The 25788-nt window shown below is 44.1% G+C and overlaps 9 protein-coding genes across 9 annotated transcripts; 5 read left to right on the top strand and 4 right to left on the bottom strand.

Annotated features, from left to right (window-relative positions):
* Positions 1-63: 63 nt before the first annotated feature.
* P153DRAFT_399276 (uncharacterized protein) lies at positions 64-3958 on the top strand. Its single transcript, XM_033671717.1, has 3 exons — positions 64-374; positions 425-1609; positions 1661-3958. The coding sequence occupies exons 1-3, from the start codon at positions 92-94 to the stop codon at positions 3574-3576; spliced, it is 3384 nt and encodes a 1127-aa protein (XP_033520893.1). The 5' UTR covers positions 64-91; the 3' UTR covers positions 3577-3958.
* P153DRAFT_407647 (uncharacterized protein) lies at positions 3677-5131 on the bottom strand (the record flags this gene model as incomplete). Its single annotated transcript, XM_033672046.1, has 3 exons — positions 3677-4317; positions 4375-4891; positions 5011-5131. The coding sequence occupies 3 exons, from the start codon at positions 5129-5131 to the stop codon at positions 3972-3974; spliced, it is 984 nt and encodes a 327-aa protein (XP_033520892.1). The 3' UTR covers positions 3677-3971.
* Positions 5132-6119: 988 nt separating this feature from the next.
* On the top strand, positions 6120-7444 carry P153DRAFT_425072 (oxidoreductase domain-containing protein; the record flags this gene model as incomplete). The annotated part of the gene is made up of 2 exons (XM_033672517.1): positions 6120-6149; positions 6203-7444. 2 exons carry the CDS (start codon positions 6120-6122, stop codon positions 7271-7273), a joined length of 1101 nt encoding a protein of 366 aa, XP_033520891.1. The 3' UTR covers positions 7274-7444.
* On the top strand, positions 7407-8069 carry P153DRAFT_78875 (uncharacterized protein). Its single transcript, XM_033673401.1, has one exon. The coding sequence runs from the start codon at positions 7703-7705 to the stop codon at positions 8060-8062; it is 360 nt and encodes a 119-aa protein (XP_033520890.1). The 5' UTR covers positions 7407-7702; the 3' UTR covers positions 8063-8069.
* Positions 7968-10470, bottom strand: P153DRAFT_399273 (HET-domain-containing protein). Its single transcript, XM_033671716.1, has 2 exons — positions 9931-10470; positions 7968-9877 (listed from the first exon to the last, which is right to left on the bottom strand). The coding sequence occupies exons 1-2, from the start codon at positions 10355-10357 to the stop codon at positions 8076-8078; spliced, it is 2229 nt and encodes a 742-aa protein (XP_033520889.1). The 5' UTR covers positions 10358-10470; the 3' UTR covers positions 7968-8075.
* Positions 10471-10510: 40 nt separating this feature from the next.
* On the top strand, positions 10511-12074 carry P153DRAFT_322439 (kinase-like protein). Its single transcript, XM_033665176.1, has 3 exons — positions 10511-10854; positions 10916-11402; positions 11456-12074. The coding sequence occupies exons 1-3, from the start codon at positions 10727-10729 to the stop codon at positions 11801-11803; spliced, it is 963 nt and encodes a 320-aa protein (XP_033520888.1). The 5' UTR covers positions 10511-10726; the 3' UTR covers positions 11804-12074.
* Positions 12075-12643: 569 nt separating this feature from the next.
* On the top strand, positions 12644-14884 carry P153DRAFT_297146 (uncharacterized protein; the record flags this gene model as incomplete). The annotated part of the gene is made up of 6 exons (XM_033664145.1): positions 12644-12864; positions 12926-13087; positions 13254-13583; positions 13638-14006; positions 14057-14154; positions 14217-14884. Coding segments are annotated over 6 exons (1848 nt in total), but the record flags the coding sequence as incomplete, so codon positions are not given.
* Positions 14885-15035: 151 nt separating this feature from the next.
* P153DRAFT_78818 (PLC-like phosphodiesterase) lies at positions 15036-16938 on the bottom strand. The gene has a single exon (XM_033673400.1). The coding sequence runs from the start codon at positions 16907-16909 to the stop codon at positions 15188-15190; it is 1722 nt and encodes a 573-aa protein (XP_033520886.1). The 5' UTR covers positions 16910-16938; the 3' UTR covers positions 15036-15187.
* A 1145-nt stretch (positions 16939-18083) lies between these two features.
* Positions 18084-19013, bottom strand: P153DRAFT_399270 (uncharacterized protein; the record flags this gene model as incomplete). The annotated part of the gene is made up of 3 exons (XM_033671715.1): positions 18615-19013; positions 18402-18556; positions 18084-18352 (listed from the first exon to the last, which is right to left on the bottom strand). The coding sequence occupies exons 1-3, from the start codon at positions 18662-18664 to the stop codon at positions 18084-18086; spliced, it is 474 nt and encodes a 157-aa protein (XP_033520885.1). The 5' UTR covers positions 18665-19013.
* Positions 19014-25788: the final 6775 nt, after the last annotated feature.

The raw sequence follows: 25788 nt of genomic DNA, 5'->3' as shown, positions 1-25788 counted from the left end.
GGCGGGCGCGACCGCGAAAGCGCGTCGTGCGGGACGCGTCTGTCTTGATCACTGTGGCGCACCAGAACATCAACCACTCCACCACAACACCATGGAGGCTTCGCACCCGGAAGAGCGGCCGCACAAGAAGCGCCGTTTCTTCGCCGAGGACTCGTCGCCCGCCCAGGTGCAGCCTGTTCGCCACTATTCGCCCGCACAGTCTGCATCGCCGGAGCCCTCAAGCCCGGCACCAGTACGCGAGAAGGAGACTGACACGCAAGATGCAGTGGCCATGGAGGGATTCGACGTGGAGATGCTGCAGGCTGTTGTGGGAGAACTGTCTCTTGCCACAATGCAGAAGCTCAAGGACGTAAGCGGCAACAACGTCCAGCAGGGTATGTATAGAGGCATGCCGAGTTCAAGAGCACCTACTGACTCTGGGTAGCTATAAACCTGTATCTCGACGGCTCATGGAACTCTGCGCCACCGCGAGCAACCCCGACCGTTCCTACTCCAATCCATCCCAAGCCAATCCAGATGACGATAGCGAGCACACTGAAGCGCACCGAGTCTGAAGTGTCAATTGCGTCCACACCCGGCTCAGGTACCTCGACACCCATGGCGCCTATACTCAGGGACATGCCGTCGAAACGCTATGTTGGCTCGTTCGGCGCCATTGGATGGGCAACCAAAAGCGGCTCAAACCTGCTCAAGCATAACGAAAAGGTGGCTATCGAGCGCACCAAGATACAACCGCAGCAAGGCAAAGCCAAGAGAGTTGTTCACCTCAAGAAGCAGGATGTCGTTGTGAGGTTCATCAACGACCGAGGAGAAGAGGTGGGTCGATTGGAGAACGACTCCGCAGCGTGGATATCATCCTTGGTGGACCAAAAAGTGTGTTCGTTTGAGGGTTCCATTGTATACACTCCAGACAGAATACGCACAGGCGACACTATATATCTGCAGCTCCGCGCATATTTCCTGCGCAGCGCCTTCGATAAAAGAAAATTTGCGAAACCAGACAACAACCGCGAAATCAGTCTCTTCGAGGCGAAAGAAACCGCCGACGAGCGAGATCTCCGCCTACGGCAGCTCGGACTTGTGAAGCTCTTCGAGTCAATCAATCTCTACCCGTCACGGCAGAACGAGACAACCGAGAAGCACAAGCGACAGGGACTTTTGCAAGCAGCAGAAGATAAGAATGACAAGAAAAAGGCCCAGGCTGGAACGCCCGCCGAGGTCGCTTCCTCGCCGCCATCAGACGACGCGGAAGAAGGCGAGGAGCTGGAACAGGACCAGCTAGATTCGTTGTACAAAAAAGCGCAATCCTTTGACTTCGATACCCCCACTTTGGAGCCTGCAGACACGTTCGTTATGGATCTCCGGAAGTACCAGAAACAGGCTTTGTTCTGGATGGTAGGCAAGGAGAAAGACGAGTCAGTCGACCACAAGGAAACATCCATGCATCCGCTGTGGGAGGAATATCAATGGCCAACTCAGGACGCTGACAATGAGCCTGTACCTGCTATAGACGATCAGATGATGTTCTATGTCAATCCCTATTCTGGCGAACTTTCGCTCGAGTTCCCCAAACAAGAGCAAAACTGCCTGGGAGGCATACTCGCAGACGGTAAGCCTCTGTAGAATAACTATCGAGGAGAAGTGCTAACACAGTCTACAGAAATGGGTCTCGGCAAGACCATTGAAATGCTCAGCTTGATACATACTCACAGGACTGAGCTCGAAAAGAGTGAGGCGTCAAATACCCTCAAGACCCTCCCACGTCTGCAGAAGACCAGTGCGGCTGTTGAGCCCGCGCCGTATACTACTCTCGTTGTAGCGCCCATGTCACTACTGGCGCAGTGGCAGAGTGAGGCAGAAAAGGCGTCTAAGGACGGCACTCTAAAGGTCATGGTCTACTACGGATCAGAGAAAGCCGCTAATCTGCAGAAACTTTGCTCTGCGTCTAACGGTACCAATGCTCCAAATGTCCTCATCACGAGTTATGGAACTATATTGTCCGAATTCAATCAGGTGGCAGCCCAGGATGGGAATCGCGGCTCGCATGGCGGCATCTTCTCACTGGAGTACTTCCGAATCATCCTTGATGAAGCACACTATATCAAGAACAGACAGTCAAAAACAGCGAAGGCGTGCTATGAGCTCAGTGCCAAGCATCGATGGGTTCTTACTGGAACACCTATCGTAAATCGACTCGAAGACCTTTTCAGTCTTGTGCGGTTTTTGAAAGTCGAGCCATGGAGCAACTTTTCCTTCTGGAAAACATTCATTACAGTACCGTTCGAGTCGGGAGACTTCATCCGCGCTTTGGATGTCGTGCAGACTGTGTTAGAACCGCTTGTGCTCCGACGAACGAAAGACATGAAGACGCCAAATGGTGAAGCTCTTGTGCCGTTGCCACCACGAACCATCGTCGTCGAGCAGATTGTGCTCTCACAAGATGAGCGAGATGTCTATGATCACATCTACATGCGCGCGAAGAATGTTTTCAACGCCAACGCAGAAGCTGGGACGTTGTTGAAATCATACACCACTATCTTTGCACAGATTCTGCGCCTCCGCCAATCCTGCTGCCATCCCGTACTCACACGAAAGGCCAATATCGTTGCGGATGAAGATGACGCAGGGTTAGCATCAGACCTCGCCAACGGACTTGCAGACGATATGGACCTCACGAGTCTAATTGAGCGATTCACTACTGAAGGGGACCAGGATGTCAACAAATTCGGTGCCCACGTCCTAAAGCAGATCCAACTCGAGGCTGAATCCGAGTGCCCGATTTGCTCGGAAGAGCCAATGATTGACCAAGCAGTCACCGGATGTTGGCACTCTGCATGCAAAGAATGTCTGTTGAACTACATCAATCATCAGCGCGACAAGGGCGAAATACCACGTTGCTTCAACTGCCGCGAACCCATCAATGCCCGCGATATCTTCGAAGTCGTCCGCCACGACCACGTCCCCGACTCGCCTACTCACGACTTCAAACCTGCCGAAACCTCTCCTCCAGCCACACAAGCCCCACGTATCAGCCTCCGCCGTATCGGTCTCTCTGGATCCGCAAAAACTCAAGCCCTCCTTACTCACCTCAAAACCATCCGTCGCAACGACCCCACCGCAAAGTCTGTCGTTTTCTCTCAGTTCACGTCCTTTCTCGACCTAATCGAGCCCGCTATAACCCGTGACCACATCCCTTTTCTACGTTTTGATGGCTCGATGAGCCAAAAGGCCCGAGCAATCATACTCACAGAGTTTACATCCTCCCCAAAGCCGTACATCTTATTATTGAGTTTGAGGGCAGGAGGAGTGGGGTTGAACTTGACGTGTGCAAGTAACGTGTTCATGATGGATCCGTGGTGGAGTTTCGCGGTAGAGGCTCAGGCTATTGATCGGGTGCATCGAATGGGCCAGGAGAAACCAGTGAAAGTAGTGAGGTTTGTGGTCGAGGGGAGCATCGAGGAGAAGATGTTAAGGATTCAGGATAGGAAGAAGTTCATTGCCAGCAGTCTCGGCATGATGAGTGATGAGGAAAAGAGGGTGCAAAGGATTGAAGATATCAAGGAGTTGCTGAGTTAGTGTTGAGGTTGCGACAGCCGTGTAAGATATTTGGTTGTGGTATGCCGTGGTTCGACACAGTGCGATATGATGCATTTTCTGGGAAGCATACTTCGGCGCAAATAAAAATGCATGTGACCTGTATGGTCGGACTTAACAGAATATGTTTGCTTTGACATACATGATTGTTTCGGCAGCTAGATTCATTGCTGGTTTTTCCAATGAGGCTGAGTCCTCACTGGCTAGAGGTCAGGTGGTTGAGGAGAGGCGAATTCAAGTATCGCTGTCATCTTTTTGCTATCACAGATCAGTGGACAGAAAGAAGACGTGGAAGCTGCAGTGTGAGCCAGTGGAACAAAGTAACGTCTCACCAAATAGCATACTAAGCAAGACTACAAAAGTGCATCTGCACTTGACTAGAAAATAGCAATAGCTCCTGGTGGACTTCCAATTCCACCTTTGACATGTAACGGCGCACTCGTCAAGAAGAATGTGTACCGTCCCAACTGCTGGGCCTTTTGACTGAGCTTCTCCAGATCCCACATCTCACCGATGGGCGTTCCCCAACGCACGAGCAACCACTCATGCAAGCACCATCCATCATCGAACTTGGGCGGCCAAGCTTCGAAAGCTACAGTGTCGCCAACAACCGCGGCTAGATGTTGATCGTACAACCAGCGGATCGTCTTCTCGTTTGCTTGTACGCCAATGGCGATGCCATTCTCTTGTGTTCCGGATTTGCGTTCAGGCTCGGTGGCATGGCTGGGCAGTTAGTCGCGTAGTTCAGTCAGCGTTTTTTTGAGGAGCGGTGATGCGTACTTGTGCCATCGCACGTATCCACTTCGGATCAGAAGAACATCACCTTGTTGCAATGTTGTTCGTTGCCACTTCAAGGTTTTCTGGATTTCTTCGACGGGAATCTCATGTCTAGAGACGGGGCTGGGCGCTTTCCCAGTCGTTTCTTCATACCATCTCACCCAATCGCAAAGAACGCCTCTTCCCACAATGCCTCCTCTCTCGCACCAGTTATGAGTACCATTTGTGTCACTACTCACTGCCTCTTCATGAGTGAGACCGTTGTAGTACGTGCCAGTCGGTTGATGAGCGAAGTGCTTTAGACTGTCCCATTGTGAGCCAGACTGAGTATTGATGTAGAGCTCATCGTCCATGCCCTTGAAGCCAATCGAACCAAGGTCGATCCTTTTCTGGTGAAACTCCTTGCGGCCAAATCCAGGGAATTGTACGTTCTGTAGTGGCCAATCAAGCTGAATGTGTTCTCCAGTACTTATCTCGCGCGAGGCAGCTTGCACAACTGCTGAGGTAAGGAGGTTGATGGCTGTGATGTATTAGTTTCTGTTCAACAGACCTTAGTTTCACTGCAGATAGACTTGCATCCGACCTCATCTTTCTTTCCATCTTTGTCATACAATCCCCATATAGATCCATCCGGCATACCGCCCTTCTTCGGCAAATCATCAAAAGCAGGGAATATGTGTCCATCCGTTGGTAGCGCTTTTGTAAGCGTTTGCGCAACAGCCGAGAGGCGCTCTTGGGCAGTTTTGATCGCGTCAGACATGTTGCTCCGTATTTCTTCTTTCCCTTTTTGTGTGTTGCGCTCAAGTTATCGTCTCTTATACCACCGGATGGTTGGTGCCTATATGTCATAGATCTACAGCTTCCCCGCGCTGGGACGGAGATCCCGAGGGCCGCTCATCCGACGGTATCGAGGTGAGCGTGCGGAATAGTTCCAGAGAGTTGTACGTCTTTATGACGTTTTGAACCAAGCCTAATAGTTTCGTAGTCCTGTGGTTGGCCTCTGCCAGATGCTGGACAATGATCCCGTTTCCAGTGCGTGCATATTTATGCTGAAGGCGATATGATGAAGACAATTCGTAGTAATCATTGCGGTTACAGTTACTCGAAATCAGATTATTTATCCCTCATCTTAGCAAAGAACATAACTTGAATACTTGTGCGCATGACCTGTTGTGCGCGTGGCTGCTATGTTTAGAAGCAATGAACGCAAGATATAGCTTTGGAAAAAGTGAAGAGTCGTCTATTATTCCGTCAAAGCTTTGGCTCTGGCTTTCTTTCAACAATGATATATTCCGTGGTTCTTTACCTTATTGCGTTACTCGGGGTTGGATTTATTTTGCACCAAGAAGGTTGCTTTGGTATTGACAACGGGTTTTCTAATCCGGTTCCGGTACATGCGTTCATGGAATCCGGGCTGGCAGAGGAAATTTAAAATAGTCTCCAAAAGTAGAGGTATGTCTGTAGGCAACTCACAGGTTGATGTTAATAGGTTGTTGCTTTGTAAAATCGATATTCTTACAGAGATGCGATGACCGATTCATAGTGTGGAAGCTTATGTAAGATGACGCACGAGCCTCATCCGAACTCCTTCCCGACACGACTGCCATCAACATTCACTACGCACGCTCGTTTCGCCGTTGATGCGATCTGTGCATGATTTGCGCAGCTTAGCAGCCAAACGACCTTCCGTTCGTGCATGGTCTTTAGCACTCTCACGGCCTGTATCTTCGGCAGGGTTCTCGTCTACGATGGATCTTTCTTCAGATCCCACTGAGCGCGTTCGTATGTCACGCTTTTCCAGCGGGACGGGTCAGGCTGACATGGCTCCCAGAAGGGCTCCGTACATCATGACACTCATGCCACACCACCAAACTTCATCCAAAAAGAGCATTGGCGGTATCAGAGCATGCGAAAAGCTGATCTCGAGACCGATCCAAATGTGTATGATCTGAACCAGCGTCAGGACTTTACCGAAGCACAAAAAGACATCTGGAAGCTCGCTGGTAGTATCCCCGCATCACAGATTGAAACAGCATGCCAAGCGTATGCGGGCGGGAAACCGCTCTCCGTGCCAGCAAAAGATGTGCCAATATTCGAGCACCGGGACTTTCCTGGGCTGCAAGTACTTTCTGGTCTACTGCCTCCAGAAACCCAGGTTCTATTCACGTCATGTCTAATGCATCGGGACCTGGCGGACCCAGCCCATAAGATCAATCTTCAGGCGGATTATGAGATTCCGTACCCAGCGAAATCTACGCCAAAGTGCCAGCGCTTCGATAGCACTTTCTTCACTCGTGAGCGAGCGGCGATAGAAGATCACTTGATACCAAAGGTGCCCGAGAAATTGAAGCCTTTGAACAGTGAGCAATTCTTGCATACCAAACTCCGCTGGTTGACTCTCGGCGAACAATATGACTGGCCGACCCGCAGCTACGCAAAGCATGCGACGCCGTTTCCTGAAGATCTGTCCACCCTGGTCACAGGCCTCTTCCCGCACATTCATCCCGAGTCTGGAGTTGTACTTATGTATTCTGCCAAGGACTTTATGCCTGTGCATCGCGACGTGAGCGAACAGTGCCAGCGATCTCTCGCGAGCTTCAGCGTCGGCTGCGACGGCATCTTCATTATGGCTCGAGGAGACGATGATGGAGAAGGCGACAATGCGCCCAGGACTGTTGCGATTAGAGTCCACAGCGGTGACTGTGTGCACTTGTCTCGCGACGCACGATGGGCATGGCACGCAATGGCGCGCACAATCCCCAGCACCTGCCCGCCACATCTAGCGAGTTGGCCAGTTGGCACACCTGGGGCGACGCGAGAGGAAGAGAGGGCGTACAAGAAGTGGAAGGGATACATGGGTACCAAACGCATCAACGTCAGTTGTCGGCAAGTCTGGGACTAGCTAGGGTCAAATGCAACAAGCTGTTAAGAGAAGGTAGATGCCATTCTTTGTATGAAATGGCCAGGACTTGGAGATGGCAAAAGCTGTTTGTGGGTGAGATTTGTCGATTGATAGAGAAGTAGCTACAAAGCAGAGAGCAAAAAGACAGGCGAATGAGACTCTGAGAGAACCATCACACACAAGAATTGCGTGAGAGCACAGTCATGTGATGCTCTTGGCACATAACGCACGGACCGTATATCCAGTTTTGCGCACAGAAAACTTCACGGAACAAAAACCAAAAGACAAAAACATACAACAGCGGGGATTCGCTAGTTGTCTCCAACCCAGCTACTAATCCGCCGGTACACTGCTTGAGTACAGCTGAGCGAACGGGAAGCTCTGTTTTCAGCGTCCTATGGTCGTATGTGAAAGGCTTGATCAGAATGCATGATAATAATCCGAGCAACAAAAAGATCTCGGACTCCGCAACTCCATGAATCGACTGCAGTCTTTTGCATCTTTCTCGTCACGCACCTCGCTTCATCGTCCCTTTCAACGCCTACTATCGTCCATTACATCCTTCGCTATGGTCTTAGTCTTAGTCTTACTCCTCGATCGCTACGTGATGGATCCACTCATTCACCGTCTGAACGGATAGGCTCGTTGACCGTTGAAATTTTGGAGTGCAATATAACTGTAGCGTACATTCTTTGTCACATAGAGGAACATGGAGAGACTCAAGTGAGAAAGGGTAAATATATAGCTTCACGTTCGTTATCTGATCTTGCCTTTGCCATGAAGTCGTGAAAGTAGGAATCCATCAAATTATACAAACAGTCCTCACTTTCCACTTCTGGTCCCGAACTTTCTGAAACGCTCTATGCTCGATGATGCCCACTATTCTCAAGGAATCGTCGGGAGCTTCCTTATTTACCCCGTCAATACCATCTTGTTTCTTCGCGTCCTCCGTGGATTCAGCCTCACGTAAGGATACTTGTCCTACTCGACGATACAAGTTCGCGCCTCTAGAATCAGACTCTAGGAACAGAAGCTCTATCGCGGGCTTCATCCTATCATCTCTAAATGGCACATCCCTCTGATACTTCACAAGCTGCAGCACTGCGAAGTGCTGACCAAGATACGGTTTATGCTGTTGCCGGTATTCGTAGGCAAACCTCGAGCGCGGGTGCCCAAAGATGTAGTTGATGAATCGTTGAAAGTTCCCGTGATTTCCTGTTTTACGGAGAGTACGTAGACGGAAGTAGGGAGCAGTCATCTCCAGTCTGGCTGACTGTATACGTCCATAGATGTCGCCGGAGTGATCTGGAATGATGTGCACTTTCTTGATAGTGGCCAGCTCTATGGCCTGTGCATTTCTCCCTTTCGTTGAAGCCTTGAAGCGGATATATCCGACGACACTAACCCAGCTCCAGGACGGTCCTATATACACCGATGGGGCTTCAGTGTCGGATCCAGAACGGACGTGTGGATCGACAAACCACAAGAGGTCTGTCACGAGATCCTCTCGCCATAGACCGGCGCAGTAACAATCCCTCACTGGTAGGGTGTCATGCATTCGTTTCGCGAATCCTGCAATGGCGGGGAGTTTATCTGTTATATAAGTAAGGTTTCGCCTGGAATACACTTGCACAATGATGTGCCACCAGTCATACAACGTCGTCCCGTTTGCTCGATTCATGTCATCCGGCGCCGAGTCGCGCAGTGAGTCGAGCCATCTGGATTGCGTGAACGTGCCACCCCACTCCGTGCCGACGCGGGTACTTCCAGATTCTACGGTCCACATGCTTCTGCATTGCCAGATCATCTGCGTTGAAGTGAAGGACAAGGTTCGCGAAGAGAGGAGGTTTTCCTGTAATGTCCAGCCTCGAGTCTCCCAATGAGAATCTTTGTCAACGATATGATCCCAAGGATTTCGTGCGCTGCAGACTTGGATCTGGATGTTAGGCAGTTCTTGATGATGGCAAACTTCAGCTTGATCTAATAGAGGAATCTGGGGGATCTTCCAAGGCAATGTGGCCGAAGCTGGAACGACTCGTTTGTGCAAGATTCCGGATGTTACGGCAGGAGAGGCTCTGGCTTCAATTGTGACAATAGCATCGCGGTAGATTCGTGCCATTTTCGGAGCTTCCGTGGTCCAGTCGACCTTCGAAGTCTGGTCTATGTCCGACTCATCGTGTTGGAGAATGCATAGTGCATCTACCCAAAGATACCGCTGTCCAAGTGCGCGCGTTACTATGATCGCATCGCGTATGGTGTTCGGAAAATCTTCCAATGGAAATCCACACTGGAATTCGGTCAAGCGGCTCTGTGTCAAGGTGAAGCTTGATGCGCCTCCCCAGCAGTAGCTTAATGCTACCCATGAGCCGACAATTCGCTCACTGGGAACGTATAAGAAAGGACGAATTGTGTCTGTGCCGACATCTATTACCCGTTTGGGCAGATATGATGACCTTTTGTGTTCCAAGGCACAGTCAGCATGACTGCTGCAACAGGTGTTGAGCCATTCCGCAGCGAGAGACAGACAGGCTGTAGATAAGGGGTTCTCGAAACTATCTCTAGTCACTAGAGCTAGAACATCCTTCCTATCGATAGGCACTTCATCTGTGAAGTGTGATTAGCTATGTGAGAGGTTTCGTCACGATGCCATCACAAACCTCTTCTTGCATACACATCTAGGCTACAGATAAATCGCTTCCTTGCTTCTCGATTGCCATGTTCGTTGACACAAGGTATCACTTGAACCATTAAACTAGGGTAGTATCCTCCGTTTATGGCTTTCTCGTGCCAAGTGTCAGTACCAATGAATAGTTGCCCGCGATAAATGCAGGCGAACTCCTCGTCACTGGTATGTGTTTGCCGTTGTTTCCATTTCTTTCTAATCTCATCCCAGATGATGATACATAACTGACACCCGCTTTCTGCAGCGGCTTGGACTGCAAAAACATCATTGTGGTATTTCGCGGTGTCGGGCAGCTCTTCGTGAAGAATATCCATGGCGTCATCTCCAACCTTTGTCTTGCATTCTATTGACGAGAGAAGTACGTTTCGAATATCGATTGTTTGGCAAACAGAACAAAGCATGTTTGAGGAAATCGGTGTCTGTCCAAACTCGCACTTCAGCAGGTACAAATGTTGTTACCTAGCATAGCCCGTGTGACCCACTTATGTTCTAGTGCCAATCTAGCTAGTCAATTGTGCGAGACTTTCCTGCGTCAACAAGCCCACCAAGGCTGTACACACTCTCTCACAAACATTCTAAAAAAAGCAATAAATATAGTATTGTCCAGATCAATATAGCCTACTACCTTGCAACCCAACGAACCAATCACAGTCTGTTACATGTCTTCCGTGACGCGCCTTACCGGTCTCCACATTGACATTTCTCTCCATGTAGACGATACCACTGAACTTCCATTCACCAGTTCGTGTCGGCATTGATCGTCAACGAACATGTCTGGCCCTACATTCGCACGAGCTGCTGCGATTACGCAAGTCTTGGGTCAGTCAGGCCGTCGTTATGCCGTCGAACGGATCCTCCAGGACAAACCTGGGAAACAAGGACGTGTGTATCTTGCGACGTGAGTATACCTGATATTGTGAGAGGTTTTCATCGTACAAACACCAACATATCGTTTCTAGGTCAAGAAACCGAAAATACGTCTTGAAAGGTGTTGCGCCACATGACTTCAAGTACTTTAAGGACATGTTCGAAGACCTTCGGAGCTCACCCTACGTACGCGTGTCCGATGATATCGTCCCCGAAGAATCCATGTTTGCATATAAGTACCTCCGAGACCACTTACTATCTTTCGTCCAACAAAATATTCCGCTTCCTACAACGAAGCGAGTTCTCCGGGATGCCCTGCGTGGGATTGCTGTTCTGCACGACAAGGGGATCGTCCATACCGATATCAAGGCGGACAACATTTTGGTAGACTGGAAACAGCAGAACAGTGAGATAGTTGTTGAGCAGGTGCAGGTTGCTGACATCGAGGATGCGGCCTATGTACCAGAAAATTGTGCCATTAAGGGAAGACAGGTTGGAAATTGGATGTGGCGAAGCCCAGAGGCACACGCCTCCGCTCAAGTGCATACGCCATCGGACATGTTCTCTTTTGGTATTGTGGTAAGTCTCGCCCTGGTTTCAGACAGTTTGCGACCTAAACAGTGAACTTGCAGTGTATCTATGCCATCACGAAGCGAGTGATATTCGCAGTAGACGAAGAAGAGGTCCCAGAGGGAATCGAGATTCTGGACATCGTTCTCGAACGTCAGATTTCATACTTCGCTGATCTGGAGGGTATAGGTGGCTTTATTCGATACCTTAGCGACAGTCCTTGGGCTCAACTCATCGCCATGGTAGCTGCGGACTTCAATGCAGATAATCCGAGGCGACCGTTTGGAATGTGGCAGGATCTCGACCCAGTCTTCAAGGATCTTGTGGTACGAATGATGAACGTGGACCCTACGCGACGACTCACAGCCAAAGAGGCATTGGCACATGTTTGGTTCGCAGACGTTCTGTGACGGACCGGACCGTGATTGGCTTTGTGGATGATAAACAATGGAATGGTGGTTTGCATGTAGATTAGTGACACCGAAATTGAGGCGGGTGTGAGCAATTATTTTAACGGTATTGTGATTGTATCTGAAAGATGTGCTGGAGGGGCTCGCAGTAGAAACCTGGCGCTAGGAACCTCCAGATGTCTGTTCAGCACCATGGATACAAGATTTTGGGCGATCTAGTTGTCGCTGATGTACGAGTTATGTTGCAGAAGGACGTCTGCCTTCTCATACCGCTACAAGTTCACCAAACCTTCTCCATGATCGGTCTGGAACAACGCCACTTTGCGCCTCCCATGCGGCTAGCGCCGACGGCACAAGCAAGCCGTACCAGCCCCATTTCTTCTACCGCAATGTCCAATCGCACGCATCGATGTTACGACTTCTCTTGAACCTTATGCATGCAACCTTCAGCCGCACGCCTAATAAGGGTTAACATTCATCATTGCTACGAAACAGGATGCGGCGCGATGGCTGCCTTTTACCGGCGAGCTAATATATAGTTAATTCCTCGACCGCTTCGAGGTACTTGGACACCATTTCCGAGTATCGGCAGCGATATTGTTAAAATTGCTAGGGAATGAACAACGTTCTGTATGTGCCTGTTTCGGGAAGAAACGCTTCCAAGTATGTCTTTCTCTATTACATCCTTTCGAGATGAATGAACACTAAAGCTTCATTAGGCATGATACTGCGTATTATACGGTTGGGTTCGATGGCCAGGATGATTACGACGATGGCGATCAGCAGACAGAGAGAAGCACGACTGCGCGCATATTGAAGCGGTTCAACGTCTCTACAGGGTGGCGTCGCGGCATTTTTTACTGCGTTATCACAGGCCTCGTCGTGCTACTTAGTGTTCTTTCTTTTGCAGGCTGGGCGATGACTCGTCACCAACCTAGCAAAGGTATTGCGGTTGTCTTTCAAGGTGCCTGCAGCAAGTCGAAAATCATCTCGGCAACCTCGCACATTGTGATCAACGTGTTGAGTACACTCTTACTCGGCGCTAGCAATTATTGCATGCAGTAAGTGCCATCGAATACAGCATTTGCGACATACATGTTAATTTCTTATCTTTTGCTTCAGCATTCTGAGTGCTCCATCGCGACGCGACATTGATCGGATGCACGCTCGCAAAGTTGTCCTCGACATCGGGCTCAACAGCGTTAGCAATATATCCAAACTATCATGGAACCGCAGCCTGCTCTGGTGTCTTCTCGGCCTGAGTTCGATACCATTACATCTCATGTACGTTCTACGACTTGGCGATTGCATCATGTACTAACCACGGAAGTGCCAACTCTGTAGTGTATGCATCCACTACGGCGTACATGTACACGGCAGCACTGGTGACCCCAGGTTTCCTAGACGGCGATGCTTGGAATACGAACAACAATCCCTCCCTAGTTTGGAGCGGTGTATCTGGCAGCCCACAACCGCCCACCAGCTGGCTGGAGCAGGTGCAAAAAGGCGAGCTGCAACTAGCTCCGCTTGATAAGAATGCCTGCATCGAAACCTACGATCAGTTCTTCATGACACGCAACGCGAATCTAATCCTTGTTACGGAGAACAACAATTCCCAAGTAGCAGACTGTTTCGACAGCTCCGTGTTGGCAACATACCTTGGAGCTTACAACTACAGTGATCCCAATGTAGACAGAACCTACATGAGTTACAGCTGGTTGTGCCGCAACGACGGCGAAGGTGCCGGTATGCCACGCGCCTGTGCAAGTTATTTATCCGGGTCGTTACCGTTCACCCAATATGTCGAACTCGAGGGCTCTGATTATCTCCCCAGTTGCAATCTTACCTACGGTCGCTCACTTATCGTCGGAATAGACAGATGTCTGACTCAACAGGTCGAGGAAAAGTGCACTGTTGAAGCGAACATGTACCTGCTCTATACAGTCATAGCTTTCGTCACTTGTAAGATCATAGGTATGATTTGGATACTGCAATTCTTCAGAGAAAAGCCACTGGCAGTCCTCGGAGATGCTATCGCATCATTTGTAACCAAATCAGATTCGGTCACGTTTGGGGCTTGTCTCGGACCTCCACAAATGTTTCAAGAACATGGCAACTGGCAAGGGGCGCGAAAGTGGCAGCCGCGGTCTCGGAGATGGGCAGCTGCAGCAAGCGTCTCACAATGGCTTGTTTGTCTTGGACTGTGAGTTGTGATCGACACAAGTATTCTGATGTTTTCTGAGTTTGTTTTAGATGCTTTTCTGCTATCGGGGGAGCAATTGCTCTGCTGGTAACCGCGATTGGTGACGTACCTGAAGGCGCTCTTGGGCGTTCAGCTTTCGGGACTATCAGTGAGTGAACATGGACAACATGTAAAGGGATCCCCAACTAACCTTTTGTTTCTATTTACCAGACCCGGCATTCATGCTGATGAACGTCGTGAAGGGGAAGGGCAACTCCGCCTCTTCAATAGTGTCCGCTATCCTTCTCGCTAATACACCCCAGCTCATAATCAGCTTGATCTACATCTCGTACAACTCTGTTTGGACGTCAATGCTGATGAGCCTCGAATGGAGCCAGTACGCCCACACACGTCGTCCACTGCGCGTAAGTTATCCATCGGGCGCACAACGGTCAACATACCGCCTACAGATACCATATCGATACGGAGTTCCTCTCATGACCCTCATTGGCTCCATCCATTGGCTCATCTCTCAGAGTATCTTCTTGGTCCGAATACGAGTTTTCAGCGCGGAAGGCGTGGAGGATGTGGACGATAGCATAACCACGTGTGGATATTCTTTGAAAGCATTGATAGCTACTATTGTTGTCGGTGGAGTCGCAGCTTTAGCTATTATAATGTTTGGCTGCCGAGGTTACAGACCAGGAATGACTTTAGTCAGGTCTAACAGTGCTGCTATCAGCGCTGCTTGCCACACACAATCTGGGGAGGATGACGACGAGGGAGCAGCCTTGCAGCCTTTACTTTGGGGCGATGTGCTATCTACTTCTGAAGTAGGTCACTGTTGCTTCAGCAAGGCTGAGGTTTCAATGCCGAAAAAAGTTAGGTTATATGCGTAGGATCCTTATACATGAAGCGACGACTGTTGCCAAGTGTCGCCACGAGAACAGAATTCATGTTTGAACCGTGTTGCAGAACAGTGTTTACCTTGTATGGTTTGATCTTATATGGCGTGATGAAATTCACTTTAATGGACTCAGAATTGGAGAGGCAGCTTTCGATTCCAACACACAAACCCTGAACAACATTTCGACACAGGCCGTTGTGGTATCCCTTGCAGTTCATGAAGCCTTGTTAATCTCCATGGATAACACATGGCCATGCTCCGATCAGTGACGAACTCAGTCCTAGGGTGGACACACCTAGGCGTCTTGGAACTCGAATCTGACGAGCAGCGTACACGTAGTCTCATGACCTCCTAGATCGAGCATACGTATAAAGCTCCATCCGGGAATTGCGTACATCAATCTTACCGCTGCTACTGCGAATACAGGATTTCGGGAATAGCTATCGTCGCTCTTGACGAGTAGCCGGAGAAATACGAGCTCGTTGTCCTCGTACTCCCATTCCAGAACTTCATTCCAGATAGGATCATTGGCAGGCGAAGTTTCCTTACGTGTGAAACTGGTAAGCTTACGAGATTTGTAAACCGTGGTTTTGCGTTTGGGTGGTATATTGTTCATATCGTTGGGATGCACAAGCGTACATGTGAGATATGGTTTGATATCGTCGTGTTCGCGGTTAGTAGGTATTGGTATGTCTGTAGCGCCTGCGGCATGTAGCCTGAGTCTCCTTCGTTTGCCAGTATTAAGATTGCCATCTCCCCCAGCACGGAGTGCGGCAGGCTTGAGTACGTAGCCGCCTGAGCCAGCAAAGAGTGCTTCATTGATTTGGGAGCTGGCACCAAAAGTCTGCCAGTTCAGCGCGCAAATTTGAGCCCCAATACCCCAGAATGGGACTGGAGCAAGGTTTCTCGACGAGATACGAGTCCCTTTTGGATAGACTCTCATGAGATGATGCGAATTGTGGCGTGCAACCTTTGCACTGTTGATGGGCAGATGTTTCTTCAGTCCCGACTCCGAGACGTTGATCAGTTGGTGGTGCGGCGCATTATCCAGATCGGCTTCAAACCATGAATTATTCACTGGTTTGACGGACTGCGCATACACTCCGAGTTCCGCCAGCTCTGGAATGATCAAACCGGCATTTGTCGCTTTTCTCTTCTCATTATATTGCTGGTGCGCTTGTCGTTCAGCCTCATCTTCTGAGCTCGAGTCACTGTCGCTGCTCTCTTCTTCGTCGGGGAGATGATACTCCACGATCACAACAATCTTGTTGCCTAGCTCCGCGAGAGTGACGTGCTCACCAGTACCCTCCTGCTCTCGAGCGCCTTTTTCACGCATCGCTTTACTGAGCAGTCGGGAACCAAAAACTTCGCACATGATCTGCGCAAGGTACTTTTGGCCGAGTGCGTCGCAATGGTTCTCCAGCGATATCATGATAGGTGCGGCGTTCCTCTCATCAGCGGCCTCTCTGTCGACGACATCGCGAATCGTCTCACACACTGTACGGAAGGGTATGTTCGATACTAGTGTGAATCCATGCGTGACTTTGGGCTCAGTTCTGTTGTCGTCATTATCCCAGGCATCAATCTCAACGCATCTTGATCCCGTCTGCAGAGCTATCTCATACGCCGAAGCATGAGACTCGCCGAACAGTTGATGAGCCATTAGGTACGTATTGTGACTTGAGCTGATAAAATATTCAGGTAGTGGATAGCGTCTGTCGATACATTGGGGCGGAACCTTGATATGGCTTTTGTCTAGCAGCTCTCTGAGTGCCATCGTTGTCTCTTGCATATTCAACCCCACTTCTGGCTCTCCCAAAATTCCTTCTTGCACGATGAACGTCTTCAACGTCTGGCTCACGCGCAGTTTGTCTTTTGTGATATGCGACCGGCGGGATGCATGGCCGCCGCCTGCTACGGTCGTTGCATCGATGGCTTCGCCCTTATCGTCATCGTCGACTGCGGACTTCCTGGAAAACGGATTGAGTTTTGCAATACCTGAGATGAGGTCGGCCATTGCTAGGGATTTGGCGTGTAACGTTAGGGATGCGTTGGGGTTGTACGTCATGTCCCGAGGGATCAAACCAGCGGGGTAAGCTAGTTCCAAGTGAGCCTCGGTTGCTTCGCTTGATGGGCATACGCCTGTTCAAGGGTTGGCCTCAGCTGTTTATGCTTTGCATGAGGAGTCTATATTATCGTCAGTAACTTTGCAAAGGCTGGTCTCATTCTAGCCGACAAGTCGCTTGAGCGAAAGTGATCATGGCCTTCCTTTTAACAACTGGGAGGCGAAAGTAGTGGTTGCTATAACGATAAACGCACTAATATGTTTCCCTCAGGTCGAATGATAGCGAAGACCGTCACCGCGAAGAACGGCTTTGAATCTTAGTGACGTGAGTTGTGACTAAATCTATGTTTCAATAAAGAAATCTTGGCTGTCAAATTGGCAGCAGTTTGTCGATTTCTTAGGACCTCGTGCTCCGCATCTCGCCCGAAATTTGACTATGATACTTAACGACAAAGTGAAGATAAGCCACACTCTCTACGCTTATCTCCACTTAGAAATTGAAAAGTTACGAGGGAACACACTGGGGCTTGAGTAAGCCTGGCTATATTCCTCAAACATAGGCAGGCGTTTGCTGTCCCTTTGCTAGTATAGCTCTATGTTGTTTGCATCATCCCGACTTGTAGATAACTGAGCCATATCATCACTACAAGATAGTTGCATGGGGTGATACAACACTGAATGTCGGAGCTACCTATAATAGCATTTAATCCATACAATATATGTTTTAAGTGAGTTCGAGATAGCAAGGTGGACAAGTAGCGCACATATTACATTGTCTATTCGCCGTCGAGCAATATGATATGGCTCTTCTTGAGACAAACCGGCAAAGTAACACCCAGTCTCGATATAAATGTGTGAGTTCGAGGGTGAGGGTTGTGTTGATCTGACCCGAGCTATTGTTTAGGTATGTATTGATGTACGACACCGCCATCCCTAAGCACAAGTTGATAATAACAAGAATGAACGACTGGTCACTCGACTGTATTATATACTAAGATAATGTAAATCTTGAATAACGACGAAATCGATACTTCTCCACTAACTCCAGGGATTCAGCAACGCTCCAACAAACGCAAGTACAGGAATCTTTTATAAAGTAATTTTCTAGCGTTTCTTGTGATCACACTCATGCACTAGCGACACGATCGTTCCTTGCTGCCGCATTTCCCCCTTTCTGAACCTCCGATACCATCATCGCATCAGCACTATGAGCTGCAGGCGGCCTGCCATTTCGACCAAGACCTGGAAGGCTAAAGGGAAGTTCGGAAAGTGGTGCGTTGGCAAACCTATCGAGCGGGTGTACAGCATTGGCTGAGGAGATTTGTTGAGGATGAAGTACGAAGACTGCCCGGTGGCACGAACAGACGACAGTGAGACCTGTCGAGCAGAGACAGACTGTGGATGGTCAGCATCGCATTGGCCGAGTGTGTCCATATCTTTGTACCTTGTTCATTCTCTACAGCCACAACCGATGGCTCTTCACTCGTAGAAGCTGGGCTCCAGGCTCCCACATGACTGATGATCTCTTGTATTTGTTGTGAGATGTACGCGATGTCTTGGAAGGGTATATTCCCATTAGAGCTCCCGTCGTTACCATTTCTAGACCAAGAACAAGAAATGTTAGAGTCTTGATGGGAGACATATGTTTGCTACTAACCTGTCTACCTTCTTGACTCCGTCATCAATCGGATACGGGGTCGAAGACATGACAGATAGTCAATGTGAGGAGTCAGACGTTGATGCTAAAATGAGAATTGTGAGATGCTCGAACTGTCCGATGTGGTCATCTATTTGGCAAGTCATGACTTAATAAAGGTGCGATCGATGAGCAATGTGCTGAGAAAACTGATCAATGTGTCCAGAAGTCAAATGTGTGCCTCCAAGCGGTACATATTAGCGAATGTGGCGTCAGGGCAGCAGTGTAGTGGACGCGCATGAGCGTATTCAGATCGTACAGTATGCCATGCAGAGCCGAAAGAGCATTCATCGACAGGATCGTTGGCCGTGGAGTAGACAAACTTGTGCTCCGCGTCGAGCTGTAGAATTTCCAGTGAGATGAACGAGGTGAGCATGGGCTAGTGCAATCTGTCGGTGAGATAAATCGGAATTACTTGTCCCAGCCACCTACTTTTCCATCCAGCAGGACGCCATCATCAGACCAGCTCGTCATAAGATCTCTAGGCAACAGTCTGAGCTACTCTCAAATACCTGGTGTGTGTCGAATGTGGACGATGCGTCTAAACTAAGGGTTCTTTTACTTCAACAGGCACATGTCGAGACGAATAACGCCTGGATGTTTCAGACAGTTTGGTAGAAACTTAGATACTGACAAGCGGTCAGTGATTTAATCAAACGTGCGACTTTCGTCACGTTGGCCCCGAATCGCTACACATGTGATAGAGCTTTCTGCCTTGATAAGATATGACAATGCGTGATATCGGACTAAAGTGGTGAGTGAACCATTACAGCACACGTCGCAACACATTCTCGTTGCTCTCAGCTCCCCAAAGATCTTTGTTGGTTATGCCTCAGAAGCTTTGGGTTTCGGAGACTACGTAGCACACCACTCAGATGACTGTAATGAGTCCCAAAGATGATAAGAAACCACCACAAGCGCGACTCGTCGTTTGTTTCGCTATGAACCCTGTCGGATACTTTACTATGCTTAAAATAGAGAGCAAGGGTGGAAAGCTCGATCATAGCTTTTTAAAGGGGCAACGACAACTCAACTCTCTCTGGCACAACAAAACGCCTTCATAATTCGGGCAGTGCTTGTTTTGGTGCGGGATGAACACCCGCGATGGCGAAATCCAATCGCTACAGAAACCTTTACGAGTATTAGATGAGCCATGTTTTCGCCCATGACCAGACATCCCAAATGAAGAAGGCGCGCGGAGGCTAACGATGTTCCCCGACAGTTGTTTGATTTTTGTAGTTCACCGGTCCGCTTTCGTTATCTATACAGACGCGAGTTTGATGAACTCGTTCTGCACGGGATTTGGCAGGACGGAGCTTGATCAGGTGGCATAGTCCGGCATCGTGAGCCGCTACCGTAGTGACGACTTTACAGGACCAGCATGTGGCGGCGAAGGCTACAGAGACTTCAGTACGTGTTCTGTCAACGCTGACTATTTCATGCCCTCAAAGTCTGCAGGGTCAATTCTGGAGATTGATCTTGGTTGATTACCATGATGTGGAGGCGCGGACCTGCCGTGCGCCATAGGGTATGCATTGTCAGGCTTGCATGTTTTCTCCACATTCACGGTTTCCTCCGTGTTGGAGCCATTCAGCGTCTCAGATGCCCCTACAAATCGCTCTGTTCGTTTTGTCGGATTAGTGGGTTGGCGGATCATTTGTCATTGGTCAAATATCGCACAAAGGATAAGCTTAGCCTTGCGTGTTTGATGTCACTGCTACTTCTGCCACTCCTCGAAAAGTTGTACCAAGGCGCTCGAAACCCCAGGAGGGTTCTAGATTCCCGGAACGATGTAACCGCCTCCGTCTATGGTAGATATCCTTCATGAGTGTAAACAAACACATCGTGTAACCAGGGTTACCCATGACTCATGTCAATGTCATGCGGCGAATTTTCCAAGGAGACAAGGGTGTAACGAAATAGGTTTGCCTGGTTTTGCCTTACTGTTTAGCGTCACTAGATTGCATATCATCCGTGTCCCGGCCCTTGCTTGCCCATCGAACTGGTGTCCAGATCATGGGTTTAGTTCAGTACAGAGCCCAGTAGGTCAAGATCACATCTGTACTGATCTAGTTATAGCCAGTCGTACTTCTGGACAGATTTTGTTTGCGAAACCGTGTTTAAGAACACCGTAACGATCTCTAGCGCTTACGTTACACATGCCATCCATAAAAGTTTGGTGTTTAGATTGTTTAATCAGGGTGACGATTGATTGGATCAAGAACCTCCTATTTCGAAACGCCAGAAGGACCTCGACGACATGTTCCGTGCGGGTCCTTGCTTGGCATACCGTGCCACAACCCTCAACTAACACCTGGCGGTGAGAGGGTGCCCAGTGTCACATAATTCTCGAATATGTGTGGCACCAAATTTCGAGTCTCGTTGGTGATCGATTCGATGCGCGCGTTAGGAGACAAGCCCGATCATGATTAGAAACTGTATAATCTTCCGGACTTCAAAGTGTAGCGCTCTGCGTCAGCCTTTCTCAGCACCCGCGTGTTTATGCGTGACGCTATCGGTCACGTGTGTTCGAACGATTCCACATCCTCCTTCCGAACGTTTGATGCCAATTGACTCAATCCATTCGCTGATCACGATGACAACTCTTGTTCCGCCCGGTCATTGAACGTTTGAATTGTTACCTATTCCAAAAAGATGCTCCAACAAGTTCCTAGCATAGAAGGCGGAAGACTCTTTCCATAACGGGATGGCGTTGCCTATTCGTTAGCGAGGATAGCAAGGATCGCCTGAACGGTGGGAGTACGTAGCGCATTCGAATGTTTTGAAGTTGTCATGGACGTGCAGACTCTCGAGTGACATTGGTGATGAAGTTTGGGACATGGTTTGCGCTATGCTAGTGCCCTCTCGGTTAATCATCAAGTAAGATGCATAGAAGCACAATTATACGACGAAACAATAGCGAAAAGTACGGGATGAAGCAGACAAGACAGGTTATCTAACATTTGAGGCCTATAGTTTGGAAGTTACGTTTCAAGACTATCGTTTAGAAATTACAAGACCTCACTGCAGCTCAGTTCCGGCTTTACATAGGGCCGAGCATCACTGCAAGTACAGAGGACTATTAGCAGGTATAGTAACAAAATTAATATATACTAATTAATTTATTATATAATTATTATTAGAAAGAACTATGTTAAAATTAGTAATAAATCTACTTTAAAAATAGTATTAAATACCTTAAGTTTAACCTTAGTAGGCAGTAACCTCTAAATTTACTTAGTACCTTAATAAGCTATAAATAACTAAGAATACTAAGTATAAATATAGTTTATATTATAATTAATTATTAATAATATTCTTAGGTAATACTACTATAATATAATTTCCTCCTTTAGTTATATAATAAAAAAACTAATATATTATAAGTTAAATAAAGGGCAGTGTATAACCTTCTAGCTTTAGATATCTTAGCTTAGGCTAAAGTAATTTAAGTATACTAAGTTTAAAGTAGTAGACTTAGCTATATTAATACTATCTTAATTAATAGTAGAGGTATTATAAACTATATTATAAGAATCTTATAATATATAAAATAGTTATATAACTAATAAAATAGGCCTATATAGCTTATTCTTTAGGTACTAAACCTAAGCTATTTACTTACTATATAAGCCTTTAGGGTTTCTAAAGTAGATTATATAGTAACTATAAGTAAAAAGATTATAAAGCTTATTACTTCTATACTACTATATAATAAGGTTAGCTTAAGTAGTAAAGTAATATTAATATTAAAAAAAGAGTATTTACTAAAGTAAAAGATTAGAAAAATAAAGAAATAGTTAATACTAAGTAAAGAGAAAAGAAAGTAAAAAAAAGAAAAAAGAAAAGAAAAAAAGGCTTATATAATAAAAAATTTAATAAAAAAAGTAAAAAAATACTTTTTTTATTTTCTTTTTTTCTTTTTTTTTACTTACTTTAAATTCTTTTTTTTAATCTAGATATTCCTTTTCTTAATCTAGATATTCTTTTTTTTAATTTAAAACTTTTTTTAGAACTTATATATCTAAGTATATCTAATATATTATATATATTCTCTCTTATATAGTAACTTATTTCTTATATATATATTTATAGATATATATTCTTACTTATATAATAACTTATCTCTTATATATATATATTTATATATATATATCTTTGCTTATATAACTACTTATCTCTTATATATATATCTATATATATATATATCTTTACTTATATAACAACTTATCTCTTATATATATATATATCTATATATCTAATATAATATATATATTCTTTTAAATAGAAATAGATAGTTTTCTTTAAAACTTTTTTTTTATTAATATATTACTTATATTTTTTAGAGATTCTTCTTTATATAATAAAATATATTTCCTATCTATAAGGTCTACTTTTTAGAATATAAACTATATAGTATATTAATAGTAGATATATTAGTATTAGTATCTTTAGAAGATAGTAACTTTTAAATATTTAAAAGTTAAAAAATTATATACTTTCTCTTATATAAATATTCTTTCTTAATACTATATTCTTATTTAATCTTTTTTTTTTTAATAGGTAAAAGATATAGCTTTTTATCTTTTTCTTTAATCTCTTTTTTAACTAGCTTTTTTAAAAAAATAAGTAGCTTTATAAAAGATAAAGTAGGTTTCTATATATATAATATATCTTTCTTTAGCTTAAGATTAAAGATTAGAAATATTAAAGTAATACTTTAGTTACTTTTTTTAAAATAGCTACTCTTTAGTAGCTTTTTTACTATATAAATATCCTTTATACTTTTTAAAAGAAGTATAATACTATCTTTTTTAATATTAAAAATAATATATAGTAGTATAAGTCTAATCTTTTTAAGTTTAATTTATATAAGTTTAAGAAGAAGAATAGTTATAATAAGATCTTTTAGCTCTTTAATTAGGCTATTATAAAATTAGATATTAATCTTAACTATTATATATAAGAATAAAATAATAGGTAATTATTATATTACTTATAAAGAACCTTAAAGTTTAAAAACTTATACTTAAACTAACTTTCTTTATTTATAACCTAATATTATATAAAGTAAGCTTATAAGAGTAAATATAGTTTTAAAAGCTTTTAGTTTATAAGCTAAAAAGTTATATAAATTAACTACTAGTAAGTACTTTCTACTACTATATAAGCTAGAGCTTTTACTATAAAAATAAAAATTACTCTTTTTAAATTAAAGCTATTATTTAAGATAATAGTATCTTTACTTTTTACCTTTTATATAGGTATTAATAGCTAAAGTTTAGTATAGCAGCTTAGGTAAAATAAATAGTTTAAAGAAAGTTTAAAGTAAGCTTACCTAGTCTTAAGGTAGTACTTAAAAAAGAATATAGTATTTATTATATTATATAATATAAACTAAAGTATAAAGATAAAGGTAAAAAGAAAGAATATTAAAAAAGTAAAAGATAATATATAAAATAAAAGAGTAGTATATATAAGTTAGTTATTATATATAAGTAAATAATAATTATATTATTTTAAAATTTACTAGTACTTTATCTTTTTATATATTAGTTTCTAAGTTTATAGCTTAAACTATAGTAGAGCTAGGCTAAAAATATAATTAGTTTAGAAACTAAAATCTATTATATATAGTACTTACCTACTAGTTTCTTATACTAACTAAAGCTTTTAGAAGAAATAGTATTAAGTATAGCTAGTACTAAAAGTAAAACTATACTTTTTTTTATAGTTATAAGTAAACTTTAAAATAAGAGCTTATATAACTAGTATTTTAAAGTTTAGTTACTATAGATTTACTATTAAACCTAAAAAACTAAAGTACTTACTTATACTAGTTAAGTATCTTTATAAAAAGAAAGGTATTAATATTTTACTTACTAACTTTTACCTTTATTATATAAAGCTAGTTAAGATTAAAAAAAACTTTCTAGTTTTATATATAACTACTTAGGTAGTAGTAAAGTATAAATAGCTTTCTAATAATAGTATTTAGGTAGTTTTTTTACTTATAAATTAAATATATATTCTAAAGTTATATAAAATTATAAAGCTACTCTTAAAGAATTAGAAGGTATATTATATATAAATAAATTCTATCTATAAGCTAGTTAACTAAGAATAGTCTCTTCTTCTAAAGTTATCTAAAGAAATTTTATAGTATATTAAATAATATAGTTTATTATTAATTTAAGAACTTATATACTAATAAAATAAAAGCTCTTTTAAAAGCTATATCTACTATACCTTAATATACTAATTTAAAGTACTTATACTATATAGATAGTAGTTTTAGAACTTAAAGTCTAATTTATATAATATTTAAAAGTTATAGTAAGTATTTACTAGTATAACTATTTTAGTTCTTTTATTTAATTATATAAAATATAGCTAGATCTTAACTTCTTCTAATATCTAAAAGAACTAATATATATAGCTAATAATAGTTAAAGCTAATATTTTAATATAAATCTAAATAATATACCTTAAGTAGGTATTAATATAAGTATATATTTTAATACTATATAAATAAAGTTTATAGTATTTATTAATAAACTAGATAAAATTAGAGCTAGAAATAATATACTTTTTATAATACCTTTAAAAGTTACGTTTATACTACTTAACTACTTTAGAATTTATTATATAATAAGCCTAAAATAACTAATTTCTTATAATAATATAGCTATACTGCCTAAAGTATATATAAAGGTACTTTTATTTATAGCTATTAATTACTTCTTTCTTAAGCTCTTTAGCTATAAGCTATTATATAAGCTAGTTTACTTTCTAATACTACTTAACTTTTTATATATAGTATTATAAGTTAAGCTTAAAATAAAGTTATATAAAAGTATACTTTTTAATTTAGAAACCTTCTTTTTATAATATAGTAAGTATCTTTATATTCTTAAGCTTAACTTTAAAGAATAGTACTTATATTTACCTTTTAATATTATTTTAAACTTTAGTAGAAAGCCTATGCTATAAACCTTATATTTTAAAGTATTACTTTAGTATATAAATATTTATAGTAATATTATAAGTCTTTAAAAGAAAGATAGCTATTTACTTATATATAAGACTTTTATAAAAAAGCCTATAAAGCTTAACCTAATATAGAGAAAGATTA

This window comes from Dothidotthia symphoricarpi, assembly GCF_010015815.1.
Source record: "Dothidotthia symphoricarpi CBS 119687 unplaced genomic scaffold P153scaffold_17, whole genome shotgun sequence".
In the NCBI taxonomy this organism is placed as follows: domain Eukaryota; kingdom Fungi; phylum Ascomycota; class Dothideomycetes; order Pleosporales; family Dothidotthiaceae; genus Dothidotthia; species Dothidotthia symphoricarpi.
Note: the sequence above shows the minus strand (reverse complement) of the source record. Positions and strands in the feature narration are given on the sequence as shown.

Coding starts and splice junctions, on each gene's coding strand:
- P153DRAFT_399276 (XM_033671717.1), top strand. CDS start 92: ATGGAGGCTTCGCACCCGGAAGAGCGGCCGCACAAGAAGCGCCGTTTC. Junction 375..424: donor CGGCAACAACGTCCAGCAGG/GTATGTATAGAG, acceptor GACTCTGGGTAG/CTATAAACCTGTATCTCGAC. Junction 1,610..1,660: donor GGGAGGCATACTCGCAGACG/GTAAGCCTCTGT, acceptor CACAGTCTACAG/AAATGGGTCTCGGCAAGACC.
- P153DRAFT_78875 (XM_033673401.1), top strand. CDS start 7,703: ATGATAATAATCCGAGCAACAAAAAGATCTCGGACTCCGCAACTCCAT.
- P153DRAFT_399273 (XM_033671716.1), bottom strand. CDS start 10,357: ATGCTTTGTTCTGTTTGCCAAACAATCGATATTCGAAACGTACTTCTC. Junction 9,878..9,930: donor AGATGTGTATGCAAGAAGAG/GTTTGTGATGGC, acceptor CACACTTCACAG/ATGAAGTGCCTATCGATAGG.
- P153DRAFT_322439 (XM_033665176.1), top strand. CDS start 10,727: ATGTCTGGCCCTACATTCGCACGAGCTGCTGCGATTACGCAAGTCTTG. Junction 10,855..10,915: donor GGACGTGTGTATCTTGCGAC/GTGAGTATACCT, acceptor TATCGTTTCTAG/GTCAAGAAACCGAAAATACG. Junction 11,403..11,455: donor TGTTCTCTTTTGGTATTGTG/GTAAGTCTCGCC, acceptor GTGAACTTGCAG/TGTATCTATGCCATCACGAA.
- P153DRAFT_78818 (XM_033673400.1), bottom strand. CDS start 16,909: ATGGCCGACCTCATCTCAGGTATTGCAAAACTCAATCCGTTTTCCAGG.